Source organism: Leopardus geoffroyi, chromosome C3 (assembly GCF_018350155.1).
Source record: "Leopardus geoffroyi isolate Oge1 chromosome C3, O.geoffroyi_Oge1_pat1.0, whole genome shotgun sequence".
In the NCBI taxonomy this organism is placed as follows: domain Eukaryota; kingdom Metazoa; phylum Chordata; class Mammalia; order Carnivora; family Felidae; genus Leopardus; species Leopardus geoffroyi.
The window spans coordinates 58,745,863-58,759,972 of record NC_059338.1 but is presented as its reverse complement, the minus strand read 5'-3'; the positions used below and the strand labels follow the sequence as shown (position 1 = coordinate 58,759,972).

Below are 14,110 nucleotides of genomic sequence, written 5' to 3'. Positions count from 1 at the left end.
TACTTTCATTTTTGTTACCATTGTAAATGAATTTTTTTTAAGCTTATGCCTCCCTTGTTTTTTTAAACTCATACTCTGTTGATAGTTTGTTGCTGGTGTTTAGAAATGCAGTTGATTTATATAATGATCTTATATCTACCCAAGTGTTTTTCTGTTATATTTATTAGTTAGCATATAAATTCCTTTAAGCTTTTTTATGTAGACAGTCATATCGTTGCAAAAAGGAGTTTTCTTTCCTCCTTTTCATTCTTATTGCTTACTGGGTATTGGTTAATGAGGATAGTAAGAATCACACCTTGCTCCTGATTTTGAAAAAAGTGCCTACATGAGTTTATTTGTACTGGTGTTTCAGGGGTTTTGTAGATACCTCCTATGGGGCTAGGGGGCTTCCCTACCTAGGCTGTCCTAGTTTACTAACAGTTTTTATCATGAACGAGTATTGATTTAATCAGTCACCTAACTCTTCATCTGTTGAGTTCTATTTTTTCTCCTTTAGCCAGCTAATACACTTACAAATGTTCTAATATTAAACAGCCTTTAACATGTGTCTTATGACCCAGAATGTAGTGTATATTGATGTATGTTCAACTCGAGAAGAATGTGTATTCTGCTGTTGTTGCATGAAGTAGTCAGTAGTTGTCCATTATGTCCAGGTGATCAGTGGTGGTGTTGAGTGCAACTATGGCTTTACTGTCTGCCTCCTGGATCTGCCCCTTTCTGAGACAAGGGTGTTGAAGCCTCCCGACTACAGTAGTGGATTCGTTTATTTCTCCTTGCATTTGTCAGTTTTTTCCTCATGTGTTTTGACCCTCTCTAGGTAGGCACATACACATTGAAGATTGTTCGTGGAGAATTGACTCCCTTGATGTTATTTAATGCCCTTCTTTATCCCTGATAACTTGGCTTACTTCGAAGTCTGCTCTGTCCAAAAGAAATATAGTTAATCTTGCTTTCTTTTGTTTAGTATTTAACATGGGATATTTTTCTCCATACATTTATTTACTTTTAATCTCTTTATTTTTTTAATTATTTATTTTTAAATGGATCTCTTTATTTATTTTTCAGTGGATTTCTTGTAGACAACAGATAGCTGGGTCATATTTTTTGATCCATTCTGATAATCTGTTTTTTAATTGGTGTAATTTAGAACATTGACATTCAAGGTGACTGTTGATATAATTGGATTAATGTCTACCATATTCATTATAGTTTTCTATTTGTTCTTTGTTCCTATTTTTTGTCTTTTCCTTTTTTTCTGCCTTTTGTGGTTTGAATTCAGCATTTTATATGATTCCATTTTCTCTCCTTTCTTAACATATCAGCTACAATTCTTTTTTAAGTCTTTTTTAGTGGTTGCCGTAGAGTTTGCTGTGTACATTTACAACTAATCCAATCCACTCTCAAATCATACTACACCACTTCACAGGTAGCGTGAGTATTATACGATAACAAAATCCTGATTCCTTCTTGTGTCCCTTGTATCATTGCTGCCTTTCATTTCACTTTAATATAAGCATATATACACATAAGATATATTACATCAACATACATAATGGAATACATTATTGCTATTATTATTTTGAAGAAACTTATCTGTTAGGTAAACTAAGAGTAAGAAAAATGAAAGTTTAGGGGCACTTGGGTGGTTCAGTTGGTTAAGCGTCTGACCTCGGCTCAGGTCATGATATCATGGTTTGTGAGTTTGAGCCCCACGTCAGGCTCTGCACTAACAGCTCAGAGCCTGGAGCCCACTTTGGATTCTGTGTCTCCCTCTCTTGCCCACTTACAATCTGTCTCTCTCTGTCTCAAAAGTAAATAAACATTTAAAAAAATTTTTTAATTAAAAAAATGAAGTTTTTATTTTTAATCTTCACTTATTCCTTCTTTGATGTTCTTTGTTTATATAGATCCATATGTCTGATTTATATATTTTTTCTTCTCTATAACAATTTTGCAAGGCAGGTCTACTGGCAACAAATTCCTTTGCTTTTATTTGAGAAAGTCTTTATTTCTCATTCACAAGAAGGATCATTTTGCAGGGCATAGAATTCTAGGTTGGTGATTTTTTTTTTTTTTTTTCTGTCAGTGCTTTAAATATTTTACTTTGTTCCCTTATTGCTTCATAGTTTCTGAGGAGAAATTGGATGTGATTCTTATTTTTTTCCTCTCTAGGTAAGATGTTTGTTTTCCTCTGGCTTCCTCCAGGATTTTTTTAATCTTTGATTTTCTGTATTTTAAAAATGATATGCATAGGTATAAGATTTTGGTTTTGGTTTGCTTTGGGTTTTTTTGATTTTGTTTTTTTCTGGTTTTTTTTTTTTGTTTGTTTGTTTTTTGTGTTTGTTCTGTTTTGTTTTGGTGTTTTCCTGCTTGGTGTTCTCTAGGCTTCCTGGATCTGTGATTTGGTGTCTGACATTAATTTGTAGAAATTCTCAGTCATTATTGCTTCAAGTATTTCTCTTCTTTTTTTTTTTTCCTCCACCTTCTTGTATTCCCATTATGCTTATGTCATATCTATTTAGTTATCCCACAGTCCTTGAATATTTGGTTTGTTTGGGTTTTTGTCCAGTCTTTGTTTTCTTTGCTTTTTGGTTTTCAAGGATTCTATTGATATATCCTCTAGGTCAAGGATATTTCTCAGTCATGTCCAGTCTGTTAACAAACCTATCAAAAGCATCCTTCATTTCTGTTACAGTGCTTTGTTTCATCTCTGGCATTTCTTTTTACTTCTTTCTTAGGATTTCCAGCGTTCTGCTTACATTGGCCATCTGTTCTCGCATGTTGTGTACCTAATCCATTAGAGCCCTTCATTAATTATAGTCAAATTAATCATAATTGTTTTAAATTCCTGGCCTGATAATTCCAACATCCCTGTCATGTCTGGTTCTGATGCTTTCTCTGTCTCTTCAAATGTGTATAGCGTTCTGTGTAAAAGGAACTGCTCTAAACCTTTAGCAATGTGGGTGTAAGGCATGGGGGAGAGGAAGCATTCTTAATCTTATGATTCGTTCTCAGTCTTTTAGTGAACATACATCTCTGGACTTTACAAGTGTTCATTAGGTTATTTTTTTCTTTCCCTTTAGGTGGGCTAGGATGACCAGGGTCATCCTGTAGAGAGCTGTAGTTGGCCATTTCCCTCCCCTAGGTTAGTTGGGCTCTGATAGTACCCCAGCACATTGGACTCTGGTTAACTAGTTTCCACTAAGAGCAGACCTTATAAGAAGAAGAGAATGCTCTGGCATATTTCAGAGTACTTCCTCTTACCCTCTCCCTGCCAGAAACTCAAGGGGATTTTTCTCCAGTATTTAGTGTGGCAATCTGGTCTGGCTCCTGGAGGTAAATCTGAAAATATTGGGGGTGGGGGGCACCCTATGACTGGGTTCCCCTGGCGTTTTTAACTCTTAGAGCTGTCCACACTGAGCCTCCAGCAGTCCCTCAACCACAGTTCAGGTGTTCTTACCTTCAGATCTCTTCTTTGCTAAGCTATGACTCCCTGTTTGCCAGTTTTTCTCTCCAGTCTTAGGGACAGCAGTTTGTCCTGTGTCCTCCCCTTTCTTACAGATCCAAGAGGAGTTGTTGATTTTTCAGTCTGTTCAGCTTTTTACTTGTGAGTTTGGAGTAAGGACTTTCAAGATCCTTACATATAGAACTAAGTTAAACAATCTTTGTATTCCTGGGATAAACCTAACTTGATCATGATGTATTATCTTTCTGATACATTGTTGGATTTGATTTGCTGATATTTGGCGAAGGATTTTTGTATCTATATTTGGAATGAAATTTTTTTCTTATATTTTCCTCATCCTATTTTTGGTAAAAAGTTACACTAAACATAAGTAGAAAAATATTGCCTATTTTTCCTTCCCCTGGTAGAGTTTGTCTAAGGTTGGAATGATCTTTTCTTTAAAAGTTTAGTAGATTATACCTATAACACCAGCTGGACCTAGTTTTTTTCTTTTGGAGATGGTTTTTAAGTATTATTTTACTTCTTTAATAGCTGTAGACTATTTGCATGATCTCTTTCTTCTTTAGTCAGTTTTAAGAGGTTTTTAAAAAATGTGTCAATTCATCTAAGGTTGGAAATTTGTTATAGTATTTTTATTGTCTATTTCATTTCTACTGTCTTGAGTTATAATGACCTTTTTATTCATAACATTATTTATTTAAACCCCCTTAATTTTTTCTTCATCATCATGGCGGAACTCTATATTGTTATTCTTTTTGTTTTTTATTTCTCCTTTTTCTCTCTTTATCATTTCCTTTCTTCTATTTTCTTTGAGATTATTTTATAGTTTTTGTTTCTTTTTTTTCTAAATTAAGTTGTAAAAATTTAGCTTTTTTTCACTAACATCTGACTTGTGATCAGAGAATGTAGTTGGTGTTAGATGCATTCTTTGAAATTTGTAGAAACTGCCTTTGTGGCCTTGTACATGTCAAATTCGTAAATCTTTCATGGGCCCTTGAAAAGAATATTACTCTAATTTTTAATGTGGAATTTCATATGTGACCATTAGATCAAGACTGTTCATTGTGTTAAAATTTATATCTTTGCTGTTTGTGTGTTTTTGTCAGCTTGACTTACAAAGTAGCGAGAGAGGTGTGTTAAAGTCTTCACTGTATTGGAAGATTTGCCTCATTCTCCTTGCAGTTATGTCATTTTCTTTTAAAATGCATTTTTGAGGCTACTGAGTGCATATATGTTAAATTGTTACATCTTCCTGGTAAATTGAACTTCTTACGTATTAGTAATTGTCTCTATTCTTAATGCTTTTTATCCTCATCTGTTTTGTCTGATATTAATGTAGCTAAGCCACCTTTCATTTGATTAGTGTTTGTGTAAGACCCTTTCACTTGAAGCTTTTCCTTGTCCTCATACTTGAGGTGTATCCTAGACATTCTCTTTTTTCTCCATTGGTGAATTTAGTCTATTTAAATCTACTATCATTATGGCTGTATTTAAACTTTCCAACGTCTTCTAATTATCCTGTTTTGTTTATTTATTTTTTTGCTTTCTTGCCTTTTTTGGAATTAAGTTTTTTATCCTTTTTTTTTTTTTGGTTTTGCCTTTTTCTTTATTTTTTTTCCCACTGGGTTGGGATTTATACTCGTTATTATTATTTTATTGTTCACTTCTGAAATTGTATATGCTTATTTAACTTTATAATGCCTTTTATGACTTTTAAACTGTGCTCCAAAACTAGCCTAAGCTCTTATAAAAGAATAACTGATATTCCCCCAAACAACTTTGCAAATGGTAGGCTTTTAATAAATATTTGTTTGCTGATTGGTGTTCTTCATATGTATGTGTCATTTTGATTTTCATTTGATCAAATTTGCAAACTAATAAAGTACAAATTATTTTCAATGACCAATATTTTTTCAGTGTTTCCTGTGAAATATCCTCTAGGAAAGTTGTTTCAGTGTATTCATTCTAAGATCATTTCTTCAGAAATGTCAGCTGAGTTGGACATTACCTGATTGTATATGTAGATATGGCACCCACAGTTACTTTTTATTCTCTAATTTGAAATTTCTGCACTTGAAGCTTTTTCTCTTAGATAATTTTCCTGTAGTGACATGGTGGCAGGTGCCCTAATTTTAGATCAGAACTATATAATACAAACCATATAACTTGACATTCAGATTTTGAAATCAGGATGGTCAGATCAAACAAACACTAAGCAGTAAATTAGACCATATTCTAGAGCTAACTTTTAAATGAAATGAACATTTTTGATCTGGTACTGTCTTCACTAGTTCTTTATTATTATCACTTCATTAATCATTTAGCTTTATAACTTTGCCCACACATTTGTTTTAAGTAATTTGAGCTTCTATCTAAATTCATAATTTGTCATATAATTTATTTTTCATTTATAGCTCTGAGGCCTTTGGTTTGCCAGCAAGGTCATTGCTATTTCCTCTGCTACCTGATATTCTGCTTTGTTAGCAAAAGAGTTTTTTTTCTTTATTGGTTTTTTGCTAATCATATATTTTTAACTGATTCAGAGTGACTTTTCTTCCAATTCAGGAAAAAAGAAAGATCCAACATATTAATTGTGGGGTTTTTTTGAGAGCATTTGAACTCTCAACCCTTCTTATTATCAGCTCCCAATCAGAAAATCGTAATAAGCTAAATATGTCATCTTTTTGCCTGGAAGTTTCTAATTATATCTGATTCTAAAATGTATGTGTATCCCTGTGCCCCCTTTTAGTAGATATACAAAGCATAGGATAAAGTTTTTTTTTTAATTTTTTTTTTCAACGTTTATTTATTTTTGGGACAGAGAGAGACAGAGCATGAACGGGGGAGGGGCAGAGAGAGAGGGAGACACAGAATCGGAAACAGGCTCCAGGCTCTGAGCCATCAGCCCAGAGCCCGACGCGGGGCTCGAACTCACGGACCGCGAGATCGTGACCTGGCTGAAGTCGGACGCTTAACCGACTGCGCCACCCAGGCGCCCCTAGGATAAAGTTTTTAAAGCACTTTTAAATAAGCCTGTATAACTTATGGTATATCCTTTTATGAAAAAGAAAATACCTTTTTATTATAAAAGTGGGAGTACAAAATTGTTACATAATTGTTTCAAAAACGTGTTACAATTTGGTATCCGTTTTCTAGACCCTTTCTATGCATATATAGAATTTTTTCTCTAAGAATTATTCATTAACCTATGTTACAGTTTTGGCAGTATTAATACCAACATTATTCATGTGGTTATTTTATGGATCTTCCTTATCTTTTTTAATGGTGGTGTAAATATTCCAGTGTATGGATGTAACATTATTTAATCTATCCTTTCCACATAAAATTTAGATTATTTCCAATCTTTCTCAAAGTAGTACAGCAAAAACTTATATTACACATATATATGTATACATGTATATATGTTTGTATATTTGCTTAAGTTTTGTACAGTATACATTCTTTAAAATTGCATCAAAGCAAATTCATTTAAAATTTTAATAGATACTATTTAATTTGTAGTGAACAGGAACTCAGTATATTGCTGGTGGGAGTATAACTTGGTGTAACCACTTTGAAAAATTGTTTGAAAGTTTCTATTAAAGGTGAACATATGCACATGCTCTGGTCCGGCCCTTTTACACCTAGATATATACCCAGCAGAAATAGGTACATATGTTTGCCGAGGACATGAGCCGACACTGATGGTAGCACTAACTCAGTAATCAAAAACTGTGAACAACCCAGTGTCCGCCAACAGTTGAATGAATACATAAGTTATAATATATTTATACAAAGTAGTAGTCGACAGCAAAGGGGATGAGTTACTACAGCTAAATAAAACAACATGGATGAATCTTACAAACATAATGTTGAGCTAAAGAAACTAGACACAAGAATATATCTCCTCTGATTCCATTTAATTAGTGTTCACAAACGTGCAGAGGTAATTCATACTGTTCGAAGTCAGAATAATGGTTTCCTTTAAGGGCAGAGGGATGGTGGGAATGAAGCACTAGGAGAATTCTGGAACTCTGGTTATGCTCTGTTGCTCCATTCTGGTGCTGGTTACATGGGCTTGTTTCACTTGTGAAAATGCATTGTGCTACACACTTAGGATTTTATGCCTTCCCCTGTATGTGTTCTTCAATGAAAAATTTGCAGTGAAGGAGTTCACTCTGTTTTTGCTATATAGAACCACTTCCAGACCCCTGCCAGTAGCGTTTGTTTTCTGTACTGGCAGTCTGATAGACATTAAAATCTTTTTGATCTGGTAGATGTACAAAGAAGTCAGTTTTTTTAATGTTTTTTTATTTATTTTTGAGAGAGAAAGAGAGAGAGACAATGTGAGCAGGGGAGGGGCAGAGAGAGGGGGAGACACAGAATCCGAAGCAGGCTCCAGGCTCTGAGCCATCAGCCCAGAGCCCGACGCGGGGCTCGAACTCACAGACCGCGAGATCGTGACCTGGCTGAAGTCGGACGCTTAACCGACTGTGCCACCCAGGCGCCCCTCAATTTATTTTTATTTTTATCTTATTATAAGTGAGTCTCAGTATCCTTTTGTACATTTGCTGACTATTCATTTCTTCTATAGTTTCCCTACTCCTGTCCTTTGCCTATTTTTCTGTTGCAGTGTTCATTTTTCTTACTGATTTGTAGAACTTTTTGGTCTATTATATGTCAAAATATAATGATTTTGAGAGAGATGGGGAGACAGAGAGCAAGCTGGGGAGGGGCAGAGAGAGAGGGAGACAGAGAATCTGAAGCAGGCTCTAGGCCCTGAGCTGGTCAGCACAGAGCCTGATGCAGGGCTCGAACCCACAGACTGCGAGATCATGGCCTGAGCTGAAGTCAGACGCTTAACCGACTAAGCCACCCAAGTGCTCCAAAAGACAGTGTTTTGAATAACAAAACTAACAAACTTATTAAGTATATCATATGTTAGGAAAAGTTTCTTCTAATAATTAAATTAGCCTTAAAGAGAACCCATTATTCTTCAGTCTCCAGCTCTGTAACCAACTCAGTTCTGAGGAGAGGAGAGTCTGCCTCATTAGCTCCAAATCTATAATATGGACTCCATATAGAATAGAATCCATCTGAAAGTCCTTGTTTTATTGTGTATATATTACTGTTCTCTTGACTAGTCTGTTCTTTGCTGGGAACATCGTGAACAAACACTCAAAACAAGTTTACCCACTATTATATGTTACCCTTTGTTTCTCCTCGTTTCTCTTTATGCCTTTACATTTCCTAATATGGAGAAGAAAAATGATACTGAATAGGATTTGTTATATTTGTAGTAAATTGCCTATTAATTTTGTCTATATTATGTTTTTATAAAATAGCCCTTTAAAAACCAGTGTGCCGCATGCGATTTCCTTTACTCTCAACCAGTACCAAATTTCTAAGTGATCTTTTCACTAAAATATTTTTAGTAACTCAACTAGTCTGATGTAGTCTCACTGTTGTGTTTGCCTTTTTATGCTTTGGTTGGGGATGCCTTATTGAGATAATGTTTAGTTTAAATGTTTTCTAGACTTCACCGTATTTTAATGTTCCTCGTTTTTACTCTGTAGTGGCCTGTGAATTTTTTTTTTCATTTATTTTTGTTTTTTCTTTTAATATGTAATTCGTAGACGCTCTGCTGTTGCCCGCATTCAGGAGTTCTTCAGGCGGAGAAAAGAAAGGAAAGAAATGGAAGAATTGGATACTTTGAACATTAGAAGGCCACTAGTAAAGATGGTTTATAAGGGCCATCGCAACTCCAGGACAATGGTACCAAATGCTCATGGCACTCTTTGGAGAAATTGCAGATTCATAATATGAATTTTTTTCCATAACGATGATCTTCCTATGTTGCCAGTGTGCTTCCTGTATAGCATTATTGTACCTTAGCAGTTACCTCTTTACCCAAACATGGTTCTTTTAGTCCTAGAATATATTGCCAGACCATTACTGTTTAAAGAAAATTCTGCCCTACTGAGGAAATATTGTAGAATTGAAAATTTTTTAGCTGGTACAAGTAACAGTTGTGTCTTTCTTGCTTTCTCACACTTGCTGTCTACCGGCCTAGTAGATTTTTTTTGTTTTGTTTTGTTTTTAGCTTGTATTAGCACCCTTTGTTGGTTTGGAGAGGAAGATTTAGATATATGAAATCCAGGCTCATTGCAAAATGTAGTCCAATGACTTTAATTATAACTCTTAAGATTGACAAGTGAAGATTTGCTTTAGTCACTTTGTCTCTCTAGACTTTAGTGTCCGCCTTTATGAAATAAGAATAGACCAGATGATCTCTAAGATCTGTGCAAGTCTTACAGTCCACAAGTCTATATACCCAGTGTCATATTAAGAAGATCTTGCAAGATGATTAGCATAACTGTTAACTCTGAACCATTCATATTTAGAAAGTGTTGTCCTCATACATTCATTGAGTTATCCAAAAGTACCTATAGAATTAGTTTTAATCTACTCTTCAGAGTAAAGGCAAAAAGTTACATTGTGGGAATACCTGCTTATTCGGTAGAATGTGTGACTCTTGATATTGGTGTCCTGAGTTCAAGCCACACGTGTGTGTAGAGCTTCCTTAACAAAAAAGTTATTTGGGGTAGGGAAATAATTAGCTCTCTCCATAGGTATCATTGGTAGTATCGATTTAATCATTCTAAACTGAATGCTTATTATCAATAGAAGCGATCAGTGTACATTTCTTATACTTTTTGGTTAAAATTTTAGATGAAAACCATTGGAGATAGGAATGAAAAAAAAGAAAAGTAAATATAACAGTAGCGCTAAGCAACAACAAAACTGGCTTCCCCTTTTGTTTTGGCAAAAATAGCAAAGTGGCAGCTACTGATGAAATGATCGAAAAAATCCTGAACTACAAAGATTTTTGGATGGTTTATTCAAAATCATCCATATGGCGTGACAACCATTCCAGTATATCCTATTCCTTTGTCTCATTGCTTCATAAAAGTAAATACGCTATATCCTTTCTCAGTTGCGGGAGAATAGCTAATAAAAAGATTGGTACTTTTTGTTCTTTTATCATAAAGCAAAATAGAAAAAAGAACTATTCATTTTTTTCTATGAACTGTTTTTATTATAAACCTAAAATGGAACCATTTTTGGAAAGGTCAGAAACATATATAGAAGTTTCCATTACACTGCCCAGTCCCAGAAATCCCATTCATTCATTTAGCAGTTACTAATTCAGCACCTAGTGTCGCCAAGTACTGTTTTAGGCCCTATAAATATAGCATTGAACGGAGCAGAATCTCTGTGTTCATGGGGAACTTTTCATTACTTAGTGCCATATCATGCTTGCTGAAAAATCTGTATCATTTTTAAAGTAATAGAAGACAAAGATTCTCTTCTATTTTTTTATTCTTTTCTAATATTTTCAGTTGCAGAATAGAATAAGTCTTTGTTTTAATAACTCTGGTTTGAGTTTTCTTCTAATTTCCTTTTTCTAAACCCTTAGATAAAAGAAGCCAATTTCTGGGGTGCTAATTTTGTAATGAGTGGTTCTGATTGTGGCCATATCTTCATCTGGGATCGTCACACTGCTGAGCATTTAATGCTTCTGGAAGCTGATAATCATGTGGTAAACTGCCTGCAGCCACATCCGTTTGACCCAAGTAAGATGGCCGTTTATAAGGCAAAGGCTAGAAATCTGTACATCAGCTCCAGTTTTGTGCTAGTTTTTAATATAAAAATAATGCATATTATCCTAGAAGGCAGCCACTAGAGTCAGTTATGACTCTCATTGGGTTTCAATCAAAAAACACTTAGAACCTCCTTTTGGCAGAAAGTATGGGGAGATAGTTTATCCTGCTAATATTTCCTCTAAGTATTATCAGTTGCAAGAGCTTTGGCTGACTGAACTTTGCATTACTTCCCCAAACTCAATCTCCAAGCCTTTTTAGTCTTCACGTGGCCAAGTTAATGTACCAGAACGAGAGAGCTTGGCTTGTTCTTGCCTTCCATTTGACATTGCCCATATTTCTCATAAAAGAGCGATGGAAAAGAAAGAAATTTGAGTGATTTCAAGATAGTCTTAAAATTATATTCCAGGGTAACTTTTAGAAAATCTTCAAAATCATATTTTCAGTTAACAAATATATCAGTACAATTTCCATTCCAGCTCAGTTTTGCTGTACATGTACATATGTGTATATGCATATACATACATGCATATATATACATGCATAATGTATAACATATATGCATGTCTTAATGGCTTGTTTTTAATGCTTTATCTTAATATGCACATTTTATTTCTAGTTCTAGCCTCATCTGGCATAGATTATGACATAAAGATCTGGTCACCACTAGAAGAGTCCAGGATTTTTAACCGAAAACTTGCTGATGAAGTAAGTTTTTTACTTATACTTATTATAATGAGTGTATGTCACTTTATTCCTGAAATGCTTTCTTAAGAAGACTCCCATCAGCTCATTATTAGTTGGTAACATAAACAAGTTTATTTAATTGAGGAGGTCGAATTTTAAGAAAAAGAAACAATAACATGCCTATAATACTAGAGAAGTAAAAATCAGAGTATTTTGATAATTGTAATACTGATCATCGGTAATACCAGATTAAGTGTATTATAGTTTAAGAAAAACAGATTGACTATCTGTGCTTTTGCAATGAAGGGTCATTTAAAAAACCTTCTGTCTTTTTAAGAAAATAGTTTTACTCTGGCTGCCCTCCATAATCACAGCCAAATAAGTAGCAGAACAAATGACTGGAGAATCTTTTCCTTTTTGTTATATTTTAGATTTCTTCAGCCCCTTGTTAAACCAACAGCTTTCAAACTGGGTTGTGTGAAGCTGTAGGTTTTTTGTGGGATGAGAAGAGGGAAGGTGGATGACACAAACGCTGAATTCTGGGCTTTTCCTCCCTAACTTCAGCTGGGGTTTTTATTAGTGGGTTTTCATAGAAGATTTCTTATGAAAATAAGGTTCCATGGCATTAATCAGTTAGCTCCTGATGTAACTGTTGAGTTTCTGTGAGTTTCTGCAGTCTGTGAATGCAGCTCAAGTAGATGCTGCATTCTCTTAAAAACATAAAGTGAGGGTCCATTACTGGGAAATGTTAGTTAGAAAGCCAGAGCTCTAGACCAGGGTTGACAGTTCACGGCACAGTTTCCACATCTGCTTTCTAGTAGACATTTGTAACTTCTATGTCAGGCACAGTGCTGAATTTTATTTTTTTATTTTTATTTTTATTTTTTTTTAACTTTTTTTTATTGTTTATTTTTGAGAGAGAGAGAGAGAGACAGAGTGCAAGCCGGGGAGGGCAGAGGGAGAGGGAGACACAGAATCCGAAGCAGGCTCCAGGCTCTGAGCTGTCCACACAGAGCCCAACGCAGGCCTTGAACCCACAAACTTGCGAGATCATGACCTGAGCCAAAGTCGGATGCCCAACCGACTGAGCCACCCAGGCGCCCTAATGAATTTTAAAAAATAAACCTTCCCTCAGAGCTTTTAGGCTGGTGGGAAAGACAGACTTGTGAACAGTCAGCCAGAATGTAGGGAGGCACACACAGTGTTTTGGAAGCCTGTGACAAGGTGCAGAGGTGCTTATAAATGGGGTAGATGGGATGGGGGAGTCTTTGCAGAGGACGTACAAATTGGACAGAGTTCACCAGGCAGACAGGGAGCTAAGGAGTACTTGAGATGAAGGATCAGCATGTTCCAAGGTGTCCTAAGGTAGGTAAATAACGAACCAGGGGTGAGTGGGTAAGAAAGCAGCTCCCTGGGGCAAGATTATAAAGGGCCCTGGGGGTGCCCCATGAGTTGAAAGTGTGTAAATCACTGGGGAACCATTGATGACATTAGCATCTTTCTCTTACTCTCATGCTTTCCTTTCTTTCTTTTTTCCTTTGCCACACGCTTTGCGGTTCCCTCTTTCTTTTTCCCCCTTTGCTCATGACTGTATAGTAGATTCCTAGGTGTTTATGGGTAATCATTTAGTCCTGTTCTTGGTACTTAAGATACAATTCATTGGTAACTCTTAATCCAAAACTTTATTCTTCAAGATTACTTTGCCTCAGTCAAGGTAACGTTTTCTCCAGAGATCCAAATGACCCAGGGATAGTAATTTCACACCCCTCCATCACTAAGAGCATCAGCTCTGCCGTAGGGGAAAATAATGAGCAGACACAAGGTAGACTGCTCGGGGAAACAAGTTACAAGAAAAAAATTCATTGAATTCTTGAATGTTTTAAGTAGCCTCAAAGTGTGACCTTTCTCTTTGCTGCCAGTTGAAAGAGTAGCGTTCTGTGATGTTACTCCCTCACTGCAAGTTAATTACCTGGCATTGAGTAGCCTTAGAGTGGAAATATACACAGCGTACATGGAAAGAATGAAGTAATTCCTCTTAGGACGTGCTAATTTTTTTACTGTTCTAATCTTCATGGGAACGTATAGTTACTTCATTGCTTCTGACCTGGTTGTTTAACTTGCCCTAGGTTATAACTCGAAACGAACTCATGCTGGAGGAGACTAGAAACACCATCACAGTCCCAGCCTCTTTCATGTTAAGGATGTTGGCTTCACTGAATCATATCAGAGCTGGTAAGGACTGTCATTGTATTATTCAAACCATTGTTACATTTGAAAAACATGCTATTATTTA

At 35.6% G+C, this 14,110-nt stretch overlaps 1 protein-coding gene across 9 annotated transcripts in view; it reads left to right on the top strand.

Annotated features, from left to right (window-relative positions):
* Positions 1–14,110, top strand: part of DCAF6 (DDB1 and CUL4 associated factor 6) — a 135,093-nt gene that overhangs the window by 113,439 nt on the left and 7,544 nt on the right. For all 9 annotated transcript variants that reach the window (XM_045453041.1, XM_045453040.1, XM_045453039.1 and 6 more), the window contains 4 exons: positions 9,103–9,241; positions 10,947–11,103; positions 11,750–11,838; positions 13,944–14,049. In XM_045453041.1, coding sequence (XP_045308997.1) covers positions 9,103–9,241; positions 10,947–11,103; positions 11,750–11,838; positions 13,944–14,049 — 491 coding nt within the window. The remainder of the gene's footprint in view (positions 1–9,102; positions 9,242–10,946; positions 11,104–11,749; positions 11,839–13,943; positions 14,050–14,110) is intronic.